This window comes from Nelusetta ayraudi, unplaced genomic scaffold, assembly GCF_046127955.1.
Source record: "Nelusetta ayraudi isolate G7.1 ecotype Tasmania unplaced genomic scaffold, CSIRO-AGI_Nayr_v1 ptg000017l, whole genome shotgun sequence".
Lineage (NCBI taxonomy): Eukaryota > Metazoa > Chordata > Actinopteri > Tetraodontiformes > Monacanthidae > Nelusetta > Nelusetta ayraudi.
The window spans coordinates 5,965,900-5,986,832 of record NW_027466067.1 but is presented as its reverse complement, the minus strand read 5'-3'; the positions used below and the strand labels follow the sequence as shown (position 1 = coordinate 5,986,832).

The window sequence follows — 20,933 nt, the reverse complement described above, 5'->3', positions numbered from 1 at the left end:
ATGACCCTCACTCGTCTGACAACCGCCGAAATGTAGTCCACAATATTTTCGGACGTGTTTTTGCTCTAAATCTGATGGTTTCCCGGGTACTTAGCGTACTCCAGAGGCATGTGAGTTAAATGATGTTGGTTTATTGTTTTTCTCTACGTGTTCCCTTTGTGACACAGTGTTTACTTCTGCAGAGTAATTTGTCATCCATCTGCATGGAAATCTGCAAAGACATTGTAGGCTTGTATCTGCACTGCTGCTTTCTTCAAACAGCTTTTCCTAATAAGAGATTATTCGCTGTCATTGTCCATGTGTTGATCACCGGCGAAACCTGGTGCCAACAAATCCCATGTGAGAAGATTGTGTGTGATGCAGGATACCATTGAATGCAACTCTATGCAGAGAAGTTTAATCCAAATTTGGGTGAAAGCTTTTTTTTTGCTGCTTCCAAAAACACCTCTTGTGTTCTGAAAGTTTTCTTTGCAAACAGTTTCCCACACTCAACCAAATTCATTTGTCTTTGTGGTGGTCTTTATCATGATCTACCAGGATTGGTTTCCCTCTAATCTTCATTTTTGGTGATTCACGTTTTTCCATGTGGACAGCCAAGGTGATTACTGCTGCACACCCAGTGTAATCATTAAACAAAACCCTTTAATGAAGGCCCTCTCTTCTCTATTTGAAAGCTTTGAGTCTAGTGTAATTTAAAAAAAAAAAAAGAATTGTCTGTCATGGTTGGAACTCTGGAAGCATATCTGGAACATGATGGAAGTGATACTGGAGAGTGAGATGGATGTGTAAGTAGGGATGTGATATTAAAACTTTCCCCAATGCCCAAATCGTTAAAGGGGAGCAGGGAATTTTAGGATTACTTTAATTTCTTTCATTGTTTCTTGTTTATTATGGTTTCCTATTAGTTGACGCCTTGCCATATATTAATCAGCCTGGGGTCCAGTGCATTGAAACTAAAAACAACAAATTTGTGTATTGCAAGGTGTATATTGATGTAAGTAACCAGAAAGGAATAGAAAAAATGACTACAGAAAAACAGCACACAATACAACCTGCAAATTATTCAACCAAATTGTCAGTGGCAGTTAAGATTCTACAGCCCCTGGCAAAAATTATGGAATCACCAGTCTTGAAGGAAGTTCATTCAGTTGTTTATTTTTGTAGAAAAAAAAGCAGATCACAGACGTGCCACGAAACTAAAGCCATTTTAAATAGCAACTTTCTGGCTTTGAGAAACACTAAAAGAAATCCAGAAAAAAATTGGGGTAGCCAATAACAATGGCTTTTTTTTTTTTTTTTTTTTAGATCAATCAAAGGGAAAATTAAATATGGAATCACTCCATTCTGAGGTAAACAAAAAAAAAAAAAAGAAGAAGAAGAAAGAAAACGGAATCATGAAAAACAAACAAACAAAAAAACACAACAGCACACCCCTGGTACTTTGTTGCATCACCTTTGGCTTTTATAACAGCTTGCCGTCCCTGAGGCATGGACTTAACGAGTGACAAACAGTACTCTTCATCAATCTGGCTCCAACTTTCTCTGACTGCTGTTGCCAGATCAGCTTTGCAGGTTGGAGCCTTGTCATGGACCATTTTCTTCAATTTCCACCACAGATTTTCAATTTCAATTTAGAACAGTTTTTACAGTCTTTCATTAATGGCAAGATGCATTCATCAACATCATCATCATCATCATCATCATCATTTTAAATGACTTTAGTTTTGTGGCATGTCTGTATTCTGTTTTTTTTCTACAAAATTTAACAACTGAATGAACATCCCAAGACTGGTGATTCTGGTGATATTTTTTTTTGCCAGGGGTTGTAGATCCTCCATGATCTGTCTTTTAAATGACATTGCAATATGTATCATTGTTTTCTTGGTGTTTAAACAATATCCTTTCCCACATAATCTCCATATATTAAATTGTTCTTTTCTTTTCTCATGAATATGGAGTTTATTGTTTGTTTTGTTTGTTCCTACATTATTGGCGTATTTTCTGACGTTGCCTGACGGGTATATGTGCCGTTTATTCTGTAAATGTGTAGTGTGAAAATGTTTTCCCCTCTCTGGACAATATCACACAGTGTACACATGCTGTTTGTTGACACACGGGTGTACTTTAACAGCACAAACCTTGATGTGTTTGTCCTCTCTGCCTCTACAACAACTGACACAGATTCAATATTGCCATGTTGTTTGGCTTTTTTCACAAATGTTGAACCCAGAGCCTTTTGGTGGATAGATAGAGCACACAAAAACATTGCCAAGTGTTATAACACAGGCGGGAGTAACTTTAATCATGGTTTCTCAATCGCATTTGCTTTGGACAGCAGCCAAGTGTCATTTGCCTTGAATGTGTGTAGAAATGAACTCAAAGTCGATGTCATGTGTTGGTGCGGACTTGGCGTTGATGTGGAGAAAACGCTTCACGGGGTGTTGGGGCCTTCAGGTTCCTTTGAAAGGCTTCAGAACCCTGTTGGCCTCTTGTGTCGTGTCTTTTCACGAATCGCCTTTATCGTTCCTCAACATATTGAACAACAATTTTGGTTAACTTTTTTCCAAATCTGCTGTATTTATTTTACACATCGGTGTGAGAAATATGTCCCATATGAACAAAAGAAAAACGAAAAAAAGGATGATTTGGAATGTAATCCGATGACCCCTTTGTCCATGAAATTCAAAGGAGATGAATCAGGATTTTTACTTCCAGGCAGGTTTGTAAAAGCCTGACATGGTCTCAAGGGCCATCCCTTGGCCAATGGCACTGCACTGGGGAGACCTGAATCAAACAGCATTGGACTCAGTTCTTGCCAAAAACCACTTGGAAGTCGAGTGAAAACATCTTTTCCGGGGAGCAGAGCTTAACAGACTCTCCCTATTCAAGCTTCGGCAGAAAGAATGTGTGTGGGTCGGACGAGGACAATAGCTTTACGTGGTCCTTAAGGTGAAAGCAGCAACAACATAATAAAAATATTTGTCTGAACCTGATGGGATCGTTTTTACAAGCCGTTGTTTTTCCACATGGTAGTAAATAAGAGCCATCAGCCATCTTCCCTGCTGAGCCAGTTGTTGACTGCTCTTCTGCTGCATCAACACAATACCACCAATGAGATATTCGTAATTGTTTGCAAATGTATATGAATGTTTAAGCTGTCTCACCAAATTACAGGATAATTAATATCCCTATTAAAGTGCTGCTTCATTAAACTTGCCTTTTGATGACTACTTTTCACTGCTGGGTGTTGTAAAGGCCTGTTGCTTTTTTTTATTTTGAACTGCTCCTAATAAACTGATGTTACGTGAATGAAATGATTAAAAACGGACCCACTGAGGCGAAAAGTTTAAGCATTTAAAGTATTTTTATTGTAAGAGGCAGCATTAAAGTAAAAAAAAAAAAAAAAGTAAATGTACATTTGTACTTACATATGTAATTTTGAGAAATTCAACATGATAGTTTTTTCCTCCCACAAGAGACACACTGTAAATAAAAATGCAAAACTGCATGCTTTACTAAAGCACTTGTCTCTTGTCTATTGTTTGTAAAATAGTATTGTTAAAGATTGATAACATCTGTTATTTTTTTGACAGATGTGACTCGTGGATGTCATTTTAATTCCTCAGAGTGGCAACACTATGCCTATATAAGCCATATACAGTATATGTGGTCTGAAAATACTATAATGGATACTCTTGAGACCAGAGTGTCACAGGATGATATTACACCAACAAATGGTGTCTCTTTATGGTTGGAATTTTCTGTTTTTAAACACTTGGGGACACTTCACGTTGGGTTGGTGAAATTTGCCACAGCAACAAAATAGCTTAAAGGGAAAAGAAATGTTTTAAGCTGTGTCGTAAAAAGTTGTTTTATTCAGTTTTGAGCAGTTGTATTGCTTTGAAGATTTATAGATGCACTGTTTTCATTCATTTGTAAATAAGAACTGATGCATATCTATTACACTAGGTCTAGTAACGACATAGTAAGAACTAGTGAGCGTTCCACAGTGCCGAAATGAGTCATGTGAATCAATGGCGCCCTCTGTTGGTTGATTATAAAATCGTTTCAAACAAATAATTCAGTATGTGTTAATCCAGTTCATAAATTTGTTATTTAAAACAAACAAACCAGACCCAGACAAAACGCTTGAGCTTGGTTCACTCACCACTTTGTCCTTGCACTTAACAAATTTGCTCAGTGGAACTCAGCATAAAACTTCAACTCGGTACAATTGCCACTCTGTCCCTGAATTTGAATGCAAAATATAGTGGGTGATATAATGTAATATGCGATGGTGTGTATAAAAATATTATAATAAACATTAAAAAAAAAACCCATTTATTTTGTTATGACTGTTTAATTGGTCAATTGATCCAAAAGAAATTGTTGAAAGAAGTTGAAAGGCCTTTTGCTAAACCCCAAACCCAAATGGTCACCCATCCAATCCCAAACTAATAACTAGCAGTTCCCTGTAGACAGTGCTGTAGCATTTAAAGAAAATGAAAAACCTTACAAATGTTTAAAGTAAAAAACAAACAAACAAACAAAACAAAGCAAAAAGTGCAGATGTTATTTTGGGAAATGTAAAGATATCAAGTGGGCAGGCTGGTCCCAGTCTGACCTATCATAGCAGATATATCACTTAAAAAATGTTATATACTGAATTAAGCTTTTGATAGCATTTGTTTTCTGTATAAAAGTGAAGTTCGTTGAGAAGGAGTATGTGGCTATACTACTAGTTGTGTAAGATTGATTGAGCTACCTGTAGAGACACAGACTCTCATTATAAAAGAACGATAATTACTGTGAATCCTGTTATGAGTCAGGCTTTTTGTTTGTTTTGTTTTTACAATTTAACTACACGTCTATAACCGTTTCTTTGCCAAATTATCAGGCAATTTAAAGGAACTGCAATCTCATTCTCGCTACACACTGGACTGCTGTGTGAGCTGAGTTATCAAACAACTAACGCCAAAGTGGACAGCAGCAATGATGAGAGGGCAGCGGTAATAGGTGTCACTGAAAGGGTGTGTCCTTGAGTGGGTTGAGGGGGGGAGTGTGAAATTCGAGCTGTGGTCCCCGGGACACTGCAATGCAAGAGACTTGGCTGAGTAACTCTAAAACTTGTTTTCAGAACCTGCTTAACACTGGCCTCACAGTGACAATGAGGAGTTTGGTCACTTTTTCAAGACATCACATCCATGTCCGTCCGTGTGTTCTCTCCAGCTAAACTGACTCTCTCCCACCATCCTTGCTAGTCTCAATTCCATTCTTATAACTTTGACCTTGGCCAGCTTCACAACCCAAAAGTAGGTGTTCAATTCAGTGTGTGTACAGACGATGCTAAAGCCCAGTTTCTTGTAGAGGTTCACAGCAGCCATCCTATTGGTGCTGGTTTGCAGCACCAACCCTGAGATGCCTCGTTCCTTACAGAAATCAATGGCAATCTTGGCCATCCTGATGCCGAGGCCCATCCGTCTGTACGATGACGAGGTGGCCATTCTGAGGAGCTCCGCTTGTCGCCCTTCACCGCTCTGTTTGGTCTTTATTGCCACAGTTCCTATGATCTGTGGCCTCTCATCAACCTGAGCTTCTGCCACCCAGAAACAGTCATCCGGTCTGCTCAGAAAGTTCCCAGCGATGTCCCTCATGTCTGTCTGCAGTATCTGCTGAACATAGCTGGAATAGATATTGTGACAACTGTAGTAGATGAGAGCAATCCAGACTCCAGGTAACACCAAAGCTCCGGGCACAGAGCCAAGGAGGTAGCCAGCAGCAAACAGAGCCAAGGTGATGAGCAGGTGGAGAGGGCTGCTCACCGAATTGTAAAAACACGGACGAATCAGTTCAAAGTTAGAACAGCTGAACAGGCTGCACACTGCATCCTTGTCCTGCGGACGATACTTGCGGATCGCCAGCTGCATGAAGGTGAGGGACTAGAAATAAATTAAAGACTTACATGTGAAATCACGTTTGTATACATCACATATCTATCTGTTATCTCAAAGTTGGTCGTCTTACCATACTGTCCTTCAACTTGAGTCCCAGTGTGAACTGTGAAACTATGGGTGTGTCCTATTTCCCATTGTGATCACGAGGGGTTGGAATTAACCCATTCCTTGAATAATTTAGGTCTGAGTTCGAGAGACTTTTCAGTGCCTCACAACTGCAAACTGACTGCAGATTCATGATTTGTCCTTACGTAATGTGTTTCTTTGGATAAATACATGTTTGGCTCTTTTGAATTCACCACTGTGGACTTAATGGGACATTTGGTCTGGTAAACAATGGCAATGCATGAGTTAATCTTTTTTTTTTTTCTTTTTTCCTAGCCAGTCTGTGGGTGACTCATCTGGTCTGTGTGACTTGGTTTGAAGCAGTGGATGCAGTGGCGTGAGCTCGAGAAGCCAGGAAGTGGTGCAGTGTTGTGTCGTTGTTATTATAATATGTTGTCACTAGAGGGCACTGAGTGATGTCTGGGGATGACAGGAAGGTGTGAGGAGGTGAAGAAGAAAGGTGAATAAAAGAAGTAGAATGTAAGCTATACACCTGTCTCTGGTTACTCTCTTTATTTTACAATTGCACGATACAATACTACATGCAGGAACCTACATCAGCTTAATTCCACTGTGTCAATGACTGTGAACATCCTGTGATGGATGAATCTCTATCTCTTGTACAACTCCACTTAAATTGCCTCCCAGGGACTAACACAGTTCTTTGAATTTGATTGGAGCCACTGAGTGCAAAAAAAAAAGAAATCATTTTAATTGTTTTGTATTTCATAATATAAAATAATCGAATCGCTTTAACTATTATGATGGGATCCTTCTGAAACCTTCTTGTAAGAAACTTTTCCAGAACCACAAAATTATAAGTCGCTCCAAAAATGTATAGGATTAGTGTATCACAGGTTTAATGAAGACATATGTCCAAACATTTGACTATGAAAATATTTGTAGAATCACAATGGCCAAGCATGGTGTCTGGTCTACTAGCACAATTTCATCCTTATAATTCTGATCTTGGCCAGCTTCAAAGTCCAAGAGTAGCAGTAAAGTTTAGCTCGTGAACAGACGATGCTAAAGCCCAGTTTCTTGTAGAGGTTCACAGCAGCCACCTGAGTGGAGCTGGTCTCCAGCACCAACTCAGAGATGCCTCGTTCCTTACAGAAATCAATTGCAGCCTTCACCATCCTGACGCCGAGGCCCAACCGTCTGTACGATGATGAAATGGCCATCCGAAAGAGCTCTGCTTGTCGCACTTCACCGCTCTGTTTGGTCTTTATTGCCACAGTACCTATGATCTGCGGCCTCCCATCAAGCTGAGCTTCTGCCACCCAGAAACAGTTGTCTGGTCTGCTCAGAAAGTTCCCAGAGATGTCCCTCATGTCTGTCTTCAGTTTCAGCTGAACATAGCTGGAATAGATATTGTGACAGCTGCAGTAGATGAGAGCAATCCAGACTCCAGGTAACACCAAAGCCCCGGGCACCGAGCCAAGGAGGTGGCCAGCAGCAAACAGAGCCACAGTGATGAGAAGGTGGAGAGGGCTGCTCACTTCCCGTCTGAGGGCACAAGATAGCCCTTACACTTATATTGAGGGCCAAGATTGAGGGCCAAAGATTGAGGGTTAAGGGCGAGGGTTGACATTGAGAGTTAAGGGAGGAATTGGAATTGGCCTTAGGTCCAGGGGTGCTGGTTACTGTACTTTTGGTTTTTAGATTATGGTGATAGAAAAGCCTTTTGCTTTCTCTTTCCGTTCTTTGCCTTTTTATTTGTGGAATAATAGCTTGTATCTCGTTGAGTCCTCTTTATGTTCTATTCTGTTTTTGATTTAACCAGCATCCATCGGCCCCCTCCTTTTGTTGCCCCTTCACCTTCATAACAGGGCGCAATAAACTTACTCCACCTATAACACTGTGGCTTTGTGTTACTTTCCCTTCCCTCCAGCGAGCCGGGTTGTAACATAAGTGGGGGCTCGTCCGGGATCAATCCATTAAAGGAGTCCCGTAGAAAAAAAAGTAAGTATTGTGTCCTGAATTTTGGATTTGTTTGGTGTACTTTGTTTACTGTGGTAAAATTGTTAGTTCTGCCATGTCGCAGTTGGAGTTAAACAGCTTCTTAGCTTCCCCTTCGCTTAGCGTGGTCGACAGTTGTCGAAAAGATGATTTGGCCCAAATGGCGATTCACTTTGGTCTCATCGTTCCTAAATCAATCTTGAAACGAGAACTTAAAGCCCTGGTGATCAGCAAGTCGGTGCAGGTAGAACTTGTAAAAAAAATACCAGTGCAGACTGCATCAGCTGTGGTGGAGGATGTCAACTTGGGTGGAGAGGCTCGCCGTCTACCACTTGAGGGTACTCCCCCCGTTGACACTGATGTGGAGAGTGGCCGTGCCTCTGGTGAAGAGGCAGAGGTAGAGAAGCCACAGCGTTGCCTCGCTATGACCCTCTCTCTCCTTCCCTCAGCAGCCCGGGATCGAAAGAGCGTGCTCGCTTAAAGATTCGTCTTGCACGTCTCCAATTTGAATCGCAGGAGAAGGTTCAAGACCGGCAGGCTGAATTGCAGTTTCAACAACATCTTGAGAACTTCAACATAGATATGATTAATACATACAAAACACATACAGTGCAAATTGTGTTACGGTGTATCTGGAAAGACTACCAAGAGATAATTTTCACACAATGCATTTGTCTGAAACTGGCACACATCAAAAAGAAAAAATATGCAAGATTTCTAATCACTAGATGAGGCATTGCTGCAGCCACACTGCTATCCTGCACTAAAAATGTTACTTAGGATATCTTAAACATCGCCATGCTAGCGACAGCTCACGGTCTATCACGATGTTTGCTTTGCTTTTCCCGTCTACTTGTACAAACGCGATTTCTTCACTTTATGGCAACATGAATTAATTTTTTTATTTATTTAATTCTTTATTCGAGCATAAAAAGAAGGAAAAGAAATAAAAGGATTCGATAGTAAAAATATGTAAGCCTATTACTCAAGGAAAACAACAACAACTACAACAACAAAAACAAATGTCCACAACTTAAATTTACTCAAAAGTAGTAGGAAAAAGTGCTTTTCCAGTCTTACCCCTAATCACATTTCCTTTTAGCTGGTTCTCATAGCCAAGAAAAAAGAAAACACACCAAAAAAAAAGAAAGAAGAAAGAAAATTAAATTTCACCAAAAAACAAAATTTATGGTTACTGCCACACAATTCCATGTGTGATGAGCTATTTATAATTAAAGTATGTGTATAATATGTTACAAGTGCAATAGAGACAGATATAATTATATATGCATTTTTAACATTCTGAATATACCAGCTACGATATGTATATATATATATATATATATATATATATATATATATATATATATATATATATATGTATATGTATGTGTATATATATGTATATGTATACATATATGTATGTGTATATATGTATATCTATGTATATATGTATATCTATTATATATACATATATATATATTCATAAATACATAAACACCCAAATGATAACTTTAAACTTCATGTGTCCTCTTCCCTGTATTTATCCCAAATCATTTGTTTATATTTGTTTTTAAATTGATTGATAGTTGGACATTTTTTCAACTCGCTCAGACTGTTCCAAAGCCTCACCCCGTTGTTACTTATGCCATTTTTTTGAATTGTAGATTGACCTGCCTGTGTTTTAAAGTTTAACTGCTCCCTTAGATTATAACCTCCCTCTCTAACTAACCTCTCCCTCTCCCTATAAGACCAGTGTTCTAACTGAGAACAAGTTAAACAAGTTCAGAATGTTTGTTTGATTGAGTTACCTGTAGAGACACATACTCTCATTATAAAAAGAATGATAATTACTGTGAATCCTGTTATGAGTCAGGGTTTTTGTTTGTTTTGTTTTTACAATTTAACTACATGTCTATAACTGCGTGTTTTCCAAATTATCAGGCAATTTAAAGGAACTGCAATTTCATTCTCACTACACACTGGACTGCTGAGGCAGAGTTAACAGGTGTGTCCTTGAGTGGGTTGAGAGGGGGAGTGTGAAATTCGAGCTGTGGAGACACTGCAATGCAAGAGACTTGGCTGAGTAACTCTAAAACTTGTTTTCAGAACCTGCTTAACACTGGCCTCACAGTGACAATGAGGAGTTTGGTCACTTTTTCAAGACATCACATCCATGTCCGTCCGTGTGTTCTCTCCAGCTAAACTGACTCTCTCCCACCATCCTTGCTAGTCTCAATTCCATTCTTATAACTTTGACCTTGGCCAGCTTCACAACCCAAAAGTAATTGTTAAATACACTCTGTGTACAGACGATGCTAAAGCCCAGTTTCTTGTAGAGGTTCACAGCAGCCATCCTATTGTTGGTGGTTTCCAGCACCAACCCTGAGATGCCTCGTTCCTTACAGAAATCAATGGCAATCTTGGCCATCCTGATGCCGAGGCCCATCCGTCTGTACGATGATGAAATGGCCATTCTGAAGAGCTCCGCTTGTCGCCCTTCACCGCTCTGTTTGGTCTTTATTGCCACAGTTCCTATGATCTTTGGCCTCTCATCAACCTGAGCTTCTGCCACCCAGAAACAGTCATCCGGTCTGCTCAGAAAGTTCCCAGCGATGTCCCTCATGTTTGTCTGCAGTATCTGCTGAACATAGCTGGAATAGATATTGTGACAACTGTAGTAGATGAGAGCAATCCAGACTCCAGGTAACACCAAAGCTCCGGGCACAGAGCCAAGGAGGTAGCCAGCAGCAAACAGAGCCAAGGTGATGAGCAGGTGGAGAGGGCTGCTCACCGAATTGTAAAAACACGGACGAATCAGTTCAAAGTTAGAACAGCTGAACAGGCTGCACACTGCATCCTTGTCCTGCGGACGATACTTGCGGATCACCAGAGGCATGATGGTGGATGACTAGAAATAAATTAAAGACTTACATGTGAAATCGCGTTTGTATACATCACATATCTATCTGTTATCTCAAAGTTGGTCGTCTTACCATACTGTCCTTCAACTTGAGTCCCAATGTGAACTGTGAAACTATGGGTGTGTCCTATTTCCCATTGTGATCATGAGGAGTTGGAGTTAACCCATTCCTTGAATAATTTAGGTCTGAGTTCGAGAGACTTTTCAGTGCCTCACAACTGCAAACTGACTGCAGATTAATGATTTGTCCTTACGTAATGTGTTTCTTTGGATAAATACATGTTTGGCTCTTTTGAATTCACCACTGTGGACTTAATGGGACATTTGGTCTGGTAGACAATGGCAATGAATGACTTAATATTTTTTTTCTTTTTTCCTAGCAAGTCTGTGGGTGACTCATCGGGTCTGTGTGACTTGGTTTGAATTGGATTTTCAAAATTGTCCTCAACACCACGGATATACATTGCGAGCTGCGCAGTGTCAGTGACGTCAGTGCTCTCATCAAGTGCTAGTGAATATGAATGAAAATGTTTAACTTTCTCACGCAGTTGATCATAAATGTTATCTGACATGTCAGAAATGCGCTCTGCCACTGTGTTGGCTGAAATGCTGATGTTGCTAAACTGACCCTTTTTTTCGGGGCAGACAATACTTGCAGCCTGTAACATGCACTGTTTGATGAACTTGCCGTCTTTGAATGACTTTCCCGCTTTAGCGATCATCTCACTCACCACATAGCTAGCTTTGACAGCCGCTTCACTCTCTGTGCTTGCTCTCTTGAAGAAATCTTGTTGCCTCAGTAGACATGCTTTAAGTTTGGCGACCCGATCCTCTCGCTCATTTCCGAGGTATTTTGCGTACTCCTCAGCATGTTTAGTTGAGTAACGACGTCTGATGTTATATTCCTTATGCACCGCAACATTCTCCGTGCATATTAGACACGTTGGGAATCCTCGGTGCGCAACGAAAAATAACTCTGTCTGCCACTTCTCCTGAAATTGTCTGTGCTCATCGCCAATTTTTCTCTTCACGGTAGGTTTTGAAAAAGCCATAACTGGGGCTGACGAACACCGTATATATCAATAAGTTAGATGACAGGATTTTACCTCCACTCTGTGACCCACATGTGACCGATTCTATTTTGTGTTGTTGTCATGAGCTTGAGTTACGTTGTCACATGCCTGTCAGTCTTGCCTGCTGGGTTCAGTGTGCCATTGGCTGGCGTGCAGCTGAGGCACGTTCCCACCTGATTAACACACCTGCTTTCTCTCTGCCATCACTGCTGCATAAAAGCCCTGCCCCCCCCCCCCCACACACACACACACACACACTCGTTGCCAGATTGTCAGCTAACTTTGTTATGACCTTCCAGAGGTTCCTGTTCTGCCTGCCTGACCTCGACCAGTTTTCTGCTCCTGACCTGCGTCCTGCGTTCCTGTCCTGGTAACCCGACCTCGCTTCTGTGTCCGACCATGGACCTGCTTCTCCTGCCCAGTTACTGCCGACCTGGAAAGCCTTGGACACGAACCCTCGATCTCCGCCCCGGACAACCGACTCGCCTTTCGTCCCCAACCAGCCTGCTCTGCCGCCATCCTGGAGAACTGACCTGCCCTCCGTCCCTGACCACAAGCTTTAGCTTACTGTTGCTAATCGTCGCAAATAAATCCTCCTTCCTTACCCCTTTGGTGTTGCACTTGGATTCTTATCTGACACGTTACATACGTTGGTCCACAACTGTCAAAAATATTAACGCTCAAGATGCGTGTGGGAAAAAAAAGAGAAAAAAAACTTGCGGGCCAGACTAACACCAAGCTTAGATTTCAAACAGGGGACTGCAAAATATCATTGGCCCGCGGGCCTCGAGTTTGAGACCCCTGCTTTATGGCATGTTAAGGGACTGAAATGTTTCCAGGATTTCTATAAGGAAGGGATCTTTTGTTCTTTTACAGATCTTGTTACTAAATCTGAACTTCCATCCTCATCTCTTTCGATATTTCCATATTAGGAATTGTGTAAAATCTTTATTTCCTGACTTCCCCCACCTTCCACCTAGGCAGCCATGGGATGAACTTCTACAATTGAATCCCTTACAAGAGTCTTTAATTTCAATGGTTTATTCTTCTATCCAGTCATATGACAATTTGCTATTTACTAAAACAAAGGAGATTTGGGAGCGTGAGCTGGGTTTAAGTTTTGATGAAAGCTGGTGGGATTCTGCATTGAAAGTCATTCACAAAACCTCTATCTGTGCTCGCTTAACCTTAATACAATTTAAAGTTGCATTCAGATGTCACTCTTCCAAATCAAGGATGGCCCGGATTTTCCCAAATGTGTCAGATACATGTGACAGATGTGGAGGTTCACCCTGTAATCTCATACACATGTTCTTTTTGTGTCCAGCTCTCATGAACCTTTGGCAAATCTACTTTAATACCATGTCTAAAGTGCTCTCAAGAACTATTGACATTTCTCCACACACAGGCATTTTTGGCCTTCCAGAAGATTATGCCTTATATTCCGTTAGAGAATTAGAAGTGATTGCTTTTATATCTTTAATGGCTAAATGCAACCTCCTTCTGAACTGGAAATCTAGCTCCTTCCAGCACGCATTGGATCAGAAACACATGTCATTTTTGTAGGTAGAGAAAATCAGACATTCAACAAGAGGAAACCTGAGCAAGTTCCACCAGAAATGGCAACCTTTTTTGGACTTTTTTAACACAACGCCCCACACACACTTTTCCCCCCCTTTTTTCTCTCCATTTTTTCTTTTCTCTTTCTCTCTTTTCTCCTTTAACTCCTATTATTTATCTATCCTATTACTCATGCGGATAATTTTATTTTGTTCATGCGCTTGGACTGTGTTTAGAATATCACTTCCAATGTATAGTTCATTTTAGTCTTTTTTTCAAGTGCTGTTCTTTAAAATATAAAAATATACAAATGCAAAGGTGTATACATATGTTCAAAGATGGCTTTTACTGTATGTACACAGATGTATGTAGATACCTCTGTTATTCTTGTATGCACATCAATAAAAAATAAACAGAAATAACCTAAAATTTTCATAGAATGTATGGAAACAGATGAAGATTTTATATCGAATGTTTTATTTTTGTTCTGTTTTCAGGTTGAGCCATGCTGTTCACTCCAAAAGAGAAGTCAATTTGCGTATTGGAATATGCTCGCACACAGTCACCCAGTTGATGTGTGCCGTGTCACAGGCGGTGCACATATTGAACACTCATGAAATCAGTCCCATAATAAACTTATGATGTTCAACACCTAAACTGTTCAATTTCATTGAGCTATACTTAGCAGTTTTCAAGATAATTGCTTTTAAAATGTACATTTTTTTGGGGGGGGGGACACCCTGTCTATATAATCTCAGAAATGGTTGTCTTACCGCTCTGCCCTTGAACTTGAGTCCCAGTGTGAAATGTCAATCTATGTGCCATGTCCTCCTTCCAGCTGTGATCACATTAGGGGTTGGAGTTAACTCATTCCTTAAAATATTCATACTTGATTTAGAGACTTTTCAGTGGTCCACAACTGTAGACTGCTTGCAGTTTCATGATTTGTCCTTATATAATGTCTTTCTTTGGAAAATACATGTTTTACACCCTTGAGTTCACCACTGTGGACTTCATCGGACATTTGGTCAGGTAAACAATGGCAATGAATGAGTTAATCTTTTTTTTATTGTTTTGTTTTTGCTTGCCGGTCTGTGGGAGACTCATGGGGTTTGTGTTACTTGGTTTGAAGCAGTTGATGCAGTGGCGCCATCGAGAGAAGCTGGGAAGTGGCGCAGGAACCTACCTCAGCTTGTTTTCTTTGTGTCAACGACTGTGAGCGCAAACATCATGCATTGGATGAAACTCTATCTCTTTTAACACTCCATTTGAATTGTCTCCCAGGGACTAATACAGTTCTTTGAATTTGATTGAAGCAACTGAGTGCAAAAAAAAAAATCATTTTAATTGTTTTGTGTGTTTCAGAGGGTAAAAATTAACTAACTGCAACAATTATGATGGGATTCTTCATAAACTTTTTGCTTAGTAACGTTTCCAGAACCACAAAATTACAAGTTGCTACAAAACTAATAGAGTTAGTGTATCACAGGTTTAGATTGAGGTTTCATGTAATACAGACAAGTCAAAAAGATTTACAAGGAAAACATTTGCAGAGTCACAAAGACCAGTCATGATGTCTGGTTTACAGGCACAATTTCATCCTAATAATTCTGATCTTGGCCAGCTTCACAACCAAAGAGTAGGTGTGAGTTTCAGTGTGTGTACAGACGATGCTAAAGCCCAGTTTCTTGTAGAGGTTCACAGCAGCCACCTGAGTGGAGCTGGTCTCCAGCACCAACTCAGAGATGCCTCGTTCCTTACAGAAATCAGTTGCAGCCTTCACCATCCTGACGCCGAGGCCCAACCGTCTGTACGATGATGAAATGGCCATCCGAAAGAGCTCTGCTTGTCGCACTTCACCGCTCTGTTTGGTCTTTATTGCCACAGTACCTATGATCTGCGGCCTCCCATCAACCTGAGCTTCTGCCACCCAGAAACAGTTGTCCGGTCTGCTCAGAAAGTTCCCAGAGATGTCCCTCATGTCTGTCTTCAGTTTCAGCTGAACATAGCTGGAATAGATATTGTGACAGCTGCAGTAGATGAGAGCAATCCAGACTCCAGGTAACACCAAAGCCCCGGGCACCGAGCCAAGGAGGTAGCCAGCAGCAAACAGAGCCACAGTGATGAGAAGGTGGAGAGGGCTGCTCACCGAATTGTAAAAACACGGGCGAATCAGCTCCAAGGCAGAACAGCTGAACAGGTTGCACACTGCATCCTTGTCCTGGGGACGATACTTGCGGATCACCAGCTGCATGATGGCGAGAGACTAGAAATAAATTTAAAAAACTTGCATGTGAAAACTGTTTGCATATATCACATATCTATCTATTAGCTCAAAATTGGTTGTCTTACCGCACTGTCCTTCAGCTTGAGTCCCAGTCTGAACTGTAAAACTATGGACTGTGTCCTGCTCCCTGCTGTGATCACATGAGGGGTTGGAGTTAACCCATTCCTTGAAGTATTTAGGTCTGAGTTCAAGAGACTTTTTAGTGCCCCACAACTGCAAACTGACTGCATATTCATGATTTGTCCACGTAATGTCTTTCTTTGGATAAATCCATGTTTTACACCCTTGAGTTCACCATTGTGGAGTTCATGGGACATTCGTCCGTCTGGTAAACAATGGCAATGAATGAGTTAATCTTTTTCTAGCCAGTCTGTGGGAGACTCATCAGGTCTGTTACTTGGTTTGAAGCAGATGCAGTCGCGCCATCTTGAGAAGCCAGTAAGTGGTGCAAGAACCCACCTCAGCTTGTATGCTTTGTGTCAATGACTGTAAGCAGAAAAATCCTGCAATGGATGAATCTCTATCTCTTGTATGACTCCACTAAAATTGCCTCCTGGGAACTAATACAGTTCCTTGAATTTGATTGAAGCAGCTGAGTCTTAAAAGAATCCTAATTGTTTTGTGTGTTTCAGAAGATAAAATAATCTAAGTTCTCTAACTATTATGATGGAATTTTCAGAAACTTTACGTCAGAAACTTTTCCAGAAAAACAAAATTACAAGTTACTACACAATTTATAGGAATGCAGGATGAGGTTCCATATAATAAAGACATATGTCCAAAAATTTGACAAGGAAAATATTTGTAGAATCACAATGGCCAGTCAGTAATGGCTAGACTTTGCCTTGTGAGATAGGTTTCCTGACCCAAACCTGGACTGCATAATGCAAATAACAAATGCATGGACCTTTTTTTTATTCACAAACTGTATTTTTGTCAGTTTTTGTTTGTAATCTTACAAAACATACCATTCACAATAAAGGTGCAGTGTTGGCAAAAGCTTATTATGCTACCGCGATGCCAAGCAAGCTTTTACGTCCACTACATTCACACGGACAACGCCTCATTGGGGGTTTCACTCAAGGAAATAGTTATTGCAGTTGTCCTCACAAAAAGGCGCCCAAGTTAATTTTGCTCCATGAGCAAGAGAAGTGGTTCCAGTGAAAAGAATACAAATCTTTATTGCAAGTAATAGGGACAACAATATGTTTTGTTTTGTTTTAAAATAAACGCAGTGAGTGGAAGGACTTAAGGGAGTCCTCACAGGACGAGAGCTTACCAGTGGGGAGACGAGGGCGACAAGGAGGTGAAGGATCCCAGGAAGAAGAATGCCCCAACACACACAAACACGCACACACACACACACACACACACACACACACACACACACACACACACACACACACACACACACACACACACACACACACACACACACGCACACAAAATATAATAATAGAAACTTGGGTCACACAACACACAGTAGGGGGGCACCAACACCAGGACGACCACCGCAGGCTTCCAGCGCCTGCAAAGAAAAGGGAAAATATTAGTTGGGGTACCCAAATGACCAATATTCAAATAAATTAAAGCAACCAAATTTACAAATTAATCATTAAGCAAAAACAAAACAACTTAACTGTCAGAAATAAGGAAAAAAAAAACAACATTCTCCAAGGAAACAAATAATCGTTCAAAGACAACACATTGCAAACAAATAGTGGCTGATTATGACAAACCCAGCTGCAGTAATTAGCTAAACCTGCTGGCTACAAAGAAGGGGAAAAAAACTCAAATTTAATTAATCAAACGAGGCTAACAAAACGAATTATCCGATTATAATCAAATTACAAGAAACACCAACAAAACAAAGTAACCAAGCAATCAAAAAATAGCAACAAAACCCGTCACAAGTGTCACAATGTAGGGCAGGGATGGGGAGGCGACGCCAGGAGGCGCCAGTAGGCATCCGCTCGAGCAGCGGCGGCATGCAAAGACAGAGGCCGTTGTTGTGGCCCAACTGGCTTCTGATTTAACTGGTGTCCTTGCAGATGTGTTGCGCCGCCGTCAGCAGATTCAACACAATTTACAAACGTGCAACAACATATTACCGGCCATTTTAAAGCCGCAGCCCACATCTACCACAGCGAATATGCTTCTGGAGGTGAGCGCTACGTACTGGTGACTTAAAAAAAAATAATAAAGAAAATATGAAAAACCATTTTGCACCAAGTTGGACTCGACCTCACGCCAACAAAGATCACGCTATGGAGATCACCTGTCTACCTCGGCGAGCCACTGACACTCACAGCAAGCTTGGCTTTCCTCGGGTATTGGTTAGTGACGTCAGCACCAGGCAACATTTTGATTTGGGCTGCCTGAGACAACTGGTTACCATCGGTTTGCCTTGAAAATACCCAAACTTATTAGTCGATGTTTGTTGTTCTTTTTCCTCGAGTCAACAAACATTTTCAACCCCACATCACAGTCTACACAACACTGCACACCATGACAAGCCTGTCACGTTTTCAAAGTGACGACGTTAACTCATGTAATGGGAAATATGTATTCTTGGGTTATTCTTTATTCTGTTGTATTCAAGTTTCAAAACCAAAGAAGCACCGCAGTGGTAAGGCAGGTGAAGTAGAACTAGGCTCTCGGTGAGAGGCCATCTGCCATTACCAGTTTAGAAAAATAACAAAAAATAAAAATATATCCACTGGCATTAGGGTCACACCAGCAGGTGGTCTGCAACCACGCCTAAGCAAGTTCAGTTTGCTTGTAACTGACATTGCCTGCAACCAGTCTACAGTACCCTGTGAAACGAGAAAGGACAAATCTGATGAAGAAACAAACTTAGTGACATGCATCAATAGTAGTAGCTCTGCTACACTGAACTGAATAAACAATGGATATAATTTTATGAAACAATTATCAACTGTCACCTTTTCTTTTATAGTACACATGCTGGGCAATAAAAATCCCACTCCCTTGGAGGTCTCCCAGCACAAATCCAGTGGAACCAAAGACTGCAAGCTGTACAGTGGACCTGATGAAGAGCATAACAGTAAATTAGTAAAGATGTATCTATCTATCTATATATATATCTATATCTATATATATGTATATGTATATATATATGTATATGTGTATATATATATATATGTATATATATATATATATATATATATATATATATATATATATATATATATATATATATATATATATATATATATATACATACATATGTATATGTATATATATATATATATCTCAAAATGTGCTCAAGCCTTTGATAACACTACCACTGACTTGTAATATACCTTGTTATTTCCTTGCATTTCTTTATTTCATCGGGTGTTTCACCCAGACGGTTTACGAAAACAGCCCGCTTCTCTTTTGGATAAATAACCTTAATACATATGAAAATCACACAACAACAAAAAAAATACAAATAAAAAATAATTATAGACAATCCTACATACAGCTCTATAAAGTATAATCAATTCTAATAAATCTTTTCTAGGTTTATTCTCACCACAAGGGTCCAGTGCGGTTTGCCGCACACTGGTCCAACAAGAACATCGTAGGCCATTGGGTCAAGCTGAAAACAAAGAATAAATACCTTGAATATATAACGTGTATTTTGTAGTCATGTATACAGTTTTTTATTTAATGAATACCTTGCCCTTTGAATGACCCTTGCCACATTGCAGTCATTGTGAATGAGTCAATCAGATACACCTTCTTGCCAGTTTCTTTTTCAATTGTCACAATGACCATGGAGATGAATGCATTCACAACCTTTGAGTGACAATTGCATGGAGTTACAGTTTGGCCATTAAAGACATTTCAAACAAAAAAGACTATGTATGCTGTTACCTCACTCTCAACTTCCCGTCCAGGGGCTAGATTTTGTATGTCTGTGGCAAACAATTTGTAAGGTCCAATTTTGCTCCAGAGAACTCCCTGCCGTTTCCCTGACCAGATAAATTACAAGAAGGCTGTTAGCAAAGGCCTCATCTATATTAAAACGTTTCCCAACATTTCACACATATTTCATTTTGAAATATGTACAGCCTCCAGCATGTATGCAGATCTTTTTCAATGTGTTGTTTATGAAATGAAATTGTATTAACATCCAGACTTACATTCCTCTGGGGTGATCAAAAGCGATGGGCTGAGGAGAGTTTTGCTCTTTGCCTCAAGACTTGAGGACAAAACGCCTGTCAGTCTGAGTCTTGTGGGTTAAGTGTTTTGGTGGTTGAAGTCAAGGGACTGGGCTCCAAGGCTTCAGGAGTGGTGGGGGCAATCCATTTTGATGGAATTCTTGCCTGTGGCTCCACATATCTTTTTAAATGATCAACATTGATCCTTTCAAGGATTAGTCCTTTTTGGGTTTTGGGATCAATGCTTTTCCCTTCAATTTTGGTGATTGTGAATGGATCCAATAAATCAGCCTTTAATTTTCCTTCTCTTCTTTGTTCTTGTCTAATGTTCTTACGGAGTACTTTGTCACCTACCACAAAGCTGTCATCATCCCCCTTTAATAATTTCTTTTTCATGACTTTTTCTTGCCCGTGTTTGACGTTCTCCTCCACTTTAGTGTAAACATCTTTGAGGTCTGTCACACGTTTACACGGTTCCTCGTTTTGGATCAGGGCATGTATGTTGTCATCACTTATCTAAAATATTAGCAAAGATTAAAACACTCAAGGACTCAAACGTATATGGTTCCCTAATCAGCATCTACTGTATGAAAATGCTAACATACCTGCCTTTACTGACGTCACTTATACGCGAGGAAAGCCAAGCTTGCTGTGAGTGTCAGTGGCACGCGGAGGTAGACAGGTGATCTCCATTTTTTTTTTTTTTTTTTTTTTTAAGTCACCAGTACGTAGCGCTCACCTCCAGAAGCATATTCGCTGTGGTAGATGTGGGCTGCGGCTTTAAAATGGCCGGTAATATGTTGTTGCACGTTTGTAAATTGTGTCGAATCTGCTGACGGCGGCGCAACACATCTGCAAGGAAACCAGTTAAATCAGAAACCAGTTGGGCCGCAACAC

General features: G+C 40.4%; 4 protein-coding genes across 7 annotated transcripts; all 4 read right to left on the bottom strand.

The window, feature by feature from the left end:
- Positions 1–3,456: 3,456 nt before the first annotated feature.
- Positions 3,457–6,414, bottom strand: LOC142887058 (N-acetyltransferase family 8 member 3-like). Its single transcript, XM_076024372.1, has 2 exons — positions 6,025–6,414; positions 3,457–5,939 (listed from the first exon to the last, which is right to left on the bottom strand). The coding sequence occupies exons 1-2, from the start codon at positions 6,025–6,027 to the stop codon at positions 5,181–5,183; spliced, it is 762 nt and encodes a 253-aa protein (XP_075880487.1). The 5' UTR covers positions 6,028–6,414; the 3' UTR covers positions 3,457–5,180.
- Positions 6,415–6,941: 527 nt separating this feature from the next.
- LOC142887077 (N-acetyltransferase 8B-like) lies at positions 6,942–9,846 on the bottom strand. Its single transcript, XM_076024387.1, has 2 exons — positions 9,833–9,846; positions 6,942–7,568 (listed from the first exon to the last, which is right to left on the bottom strand). The coding sequence occupies exons 1-2, from the start codon at positions 9,844–9,846 to the stop codon at positions 6,998–7,000; spliced, it is 585 nt and encodes a 194-aa protein (XP_075880502.1). The 3' UTR covers positions 6,942–6,997.
- Positions 9,847–10,047: 201 nt separating this feature from the next.
- LOC142887056 (putative N-acetyltransferase camello) lies at positions 10,048–11,223 on the bottom strand. The gene has a single exon (XM_076024371.1). The coding sequence runs from the start codon at positions 10,918–10,920 to the stop codon at positions 10,174–10,176; it is 747 nt and encodes a 248-aa protein (XP_075880486.1). The 5' UTR covers positions 10,921–11,223; the 3' UTR covers positions 10,048–10,173.
- A 3,678-nt stretch (positions 11,224–14,901) lies between these two features.
- On the bottom strand, positions 14,902–17,226 carry LOC142887380 (N-acetyltransferase family 8 member 3-like). 4 transcript variants are annotated; one of them, XM_076024995.1, is made up of 3 exons: positions 17,144–17,213; positions 15,930–15,991; positions 14,902–15,843 (listed from the first exon to the last, which is right to left on the bottom strand). In XM_076024995.1, the coding sequence occupies exon 3, from the start codon at positions 15,829–15,831 to the stop codon at positions 15,160–15,162; it is 672 nt and encodes a 223-aa protein (XP_075881110.1). In that variant the 5' UTR covers positions 15,832–15,843; positions 15,930–15,991; positions 17,144–17,213; the 3' UTR covers positions 14,902–15,159. The 4 variants fall into 4 exon arrangements, with proteins under 4 accessions (XP_075881110.1, XP_075881112.1, XP_075881113.1 ...); XM_076024997.1 differs by having other exon boundaries at positions 17,129–17,147; XM_076024998.1 differs by lacking the exon at positions 15,930–15,991 and having other exon boundaries at positions 17,144–17,226.
- Between the last annotated feature and the right edge of the window lie 3,707 nt (positions 17,227–20,933).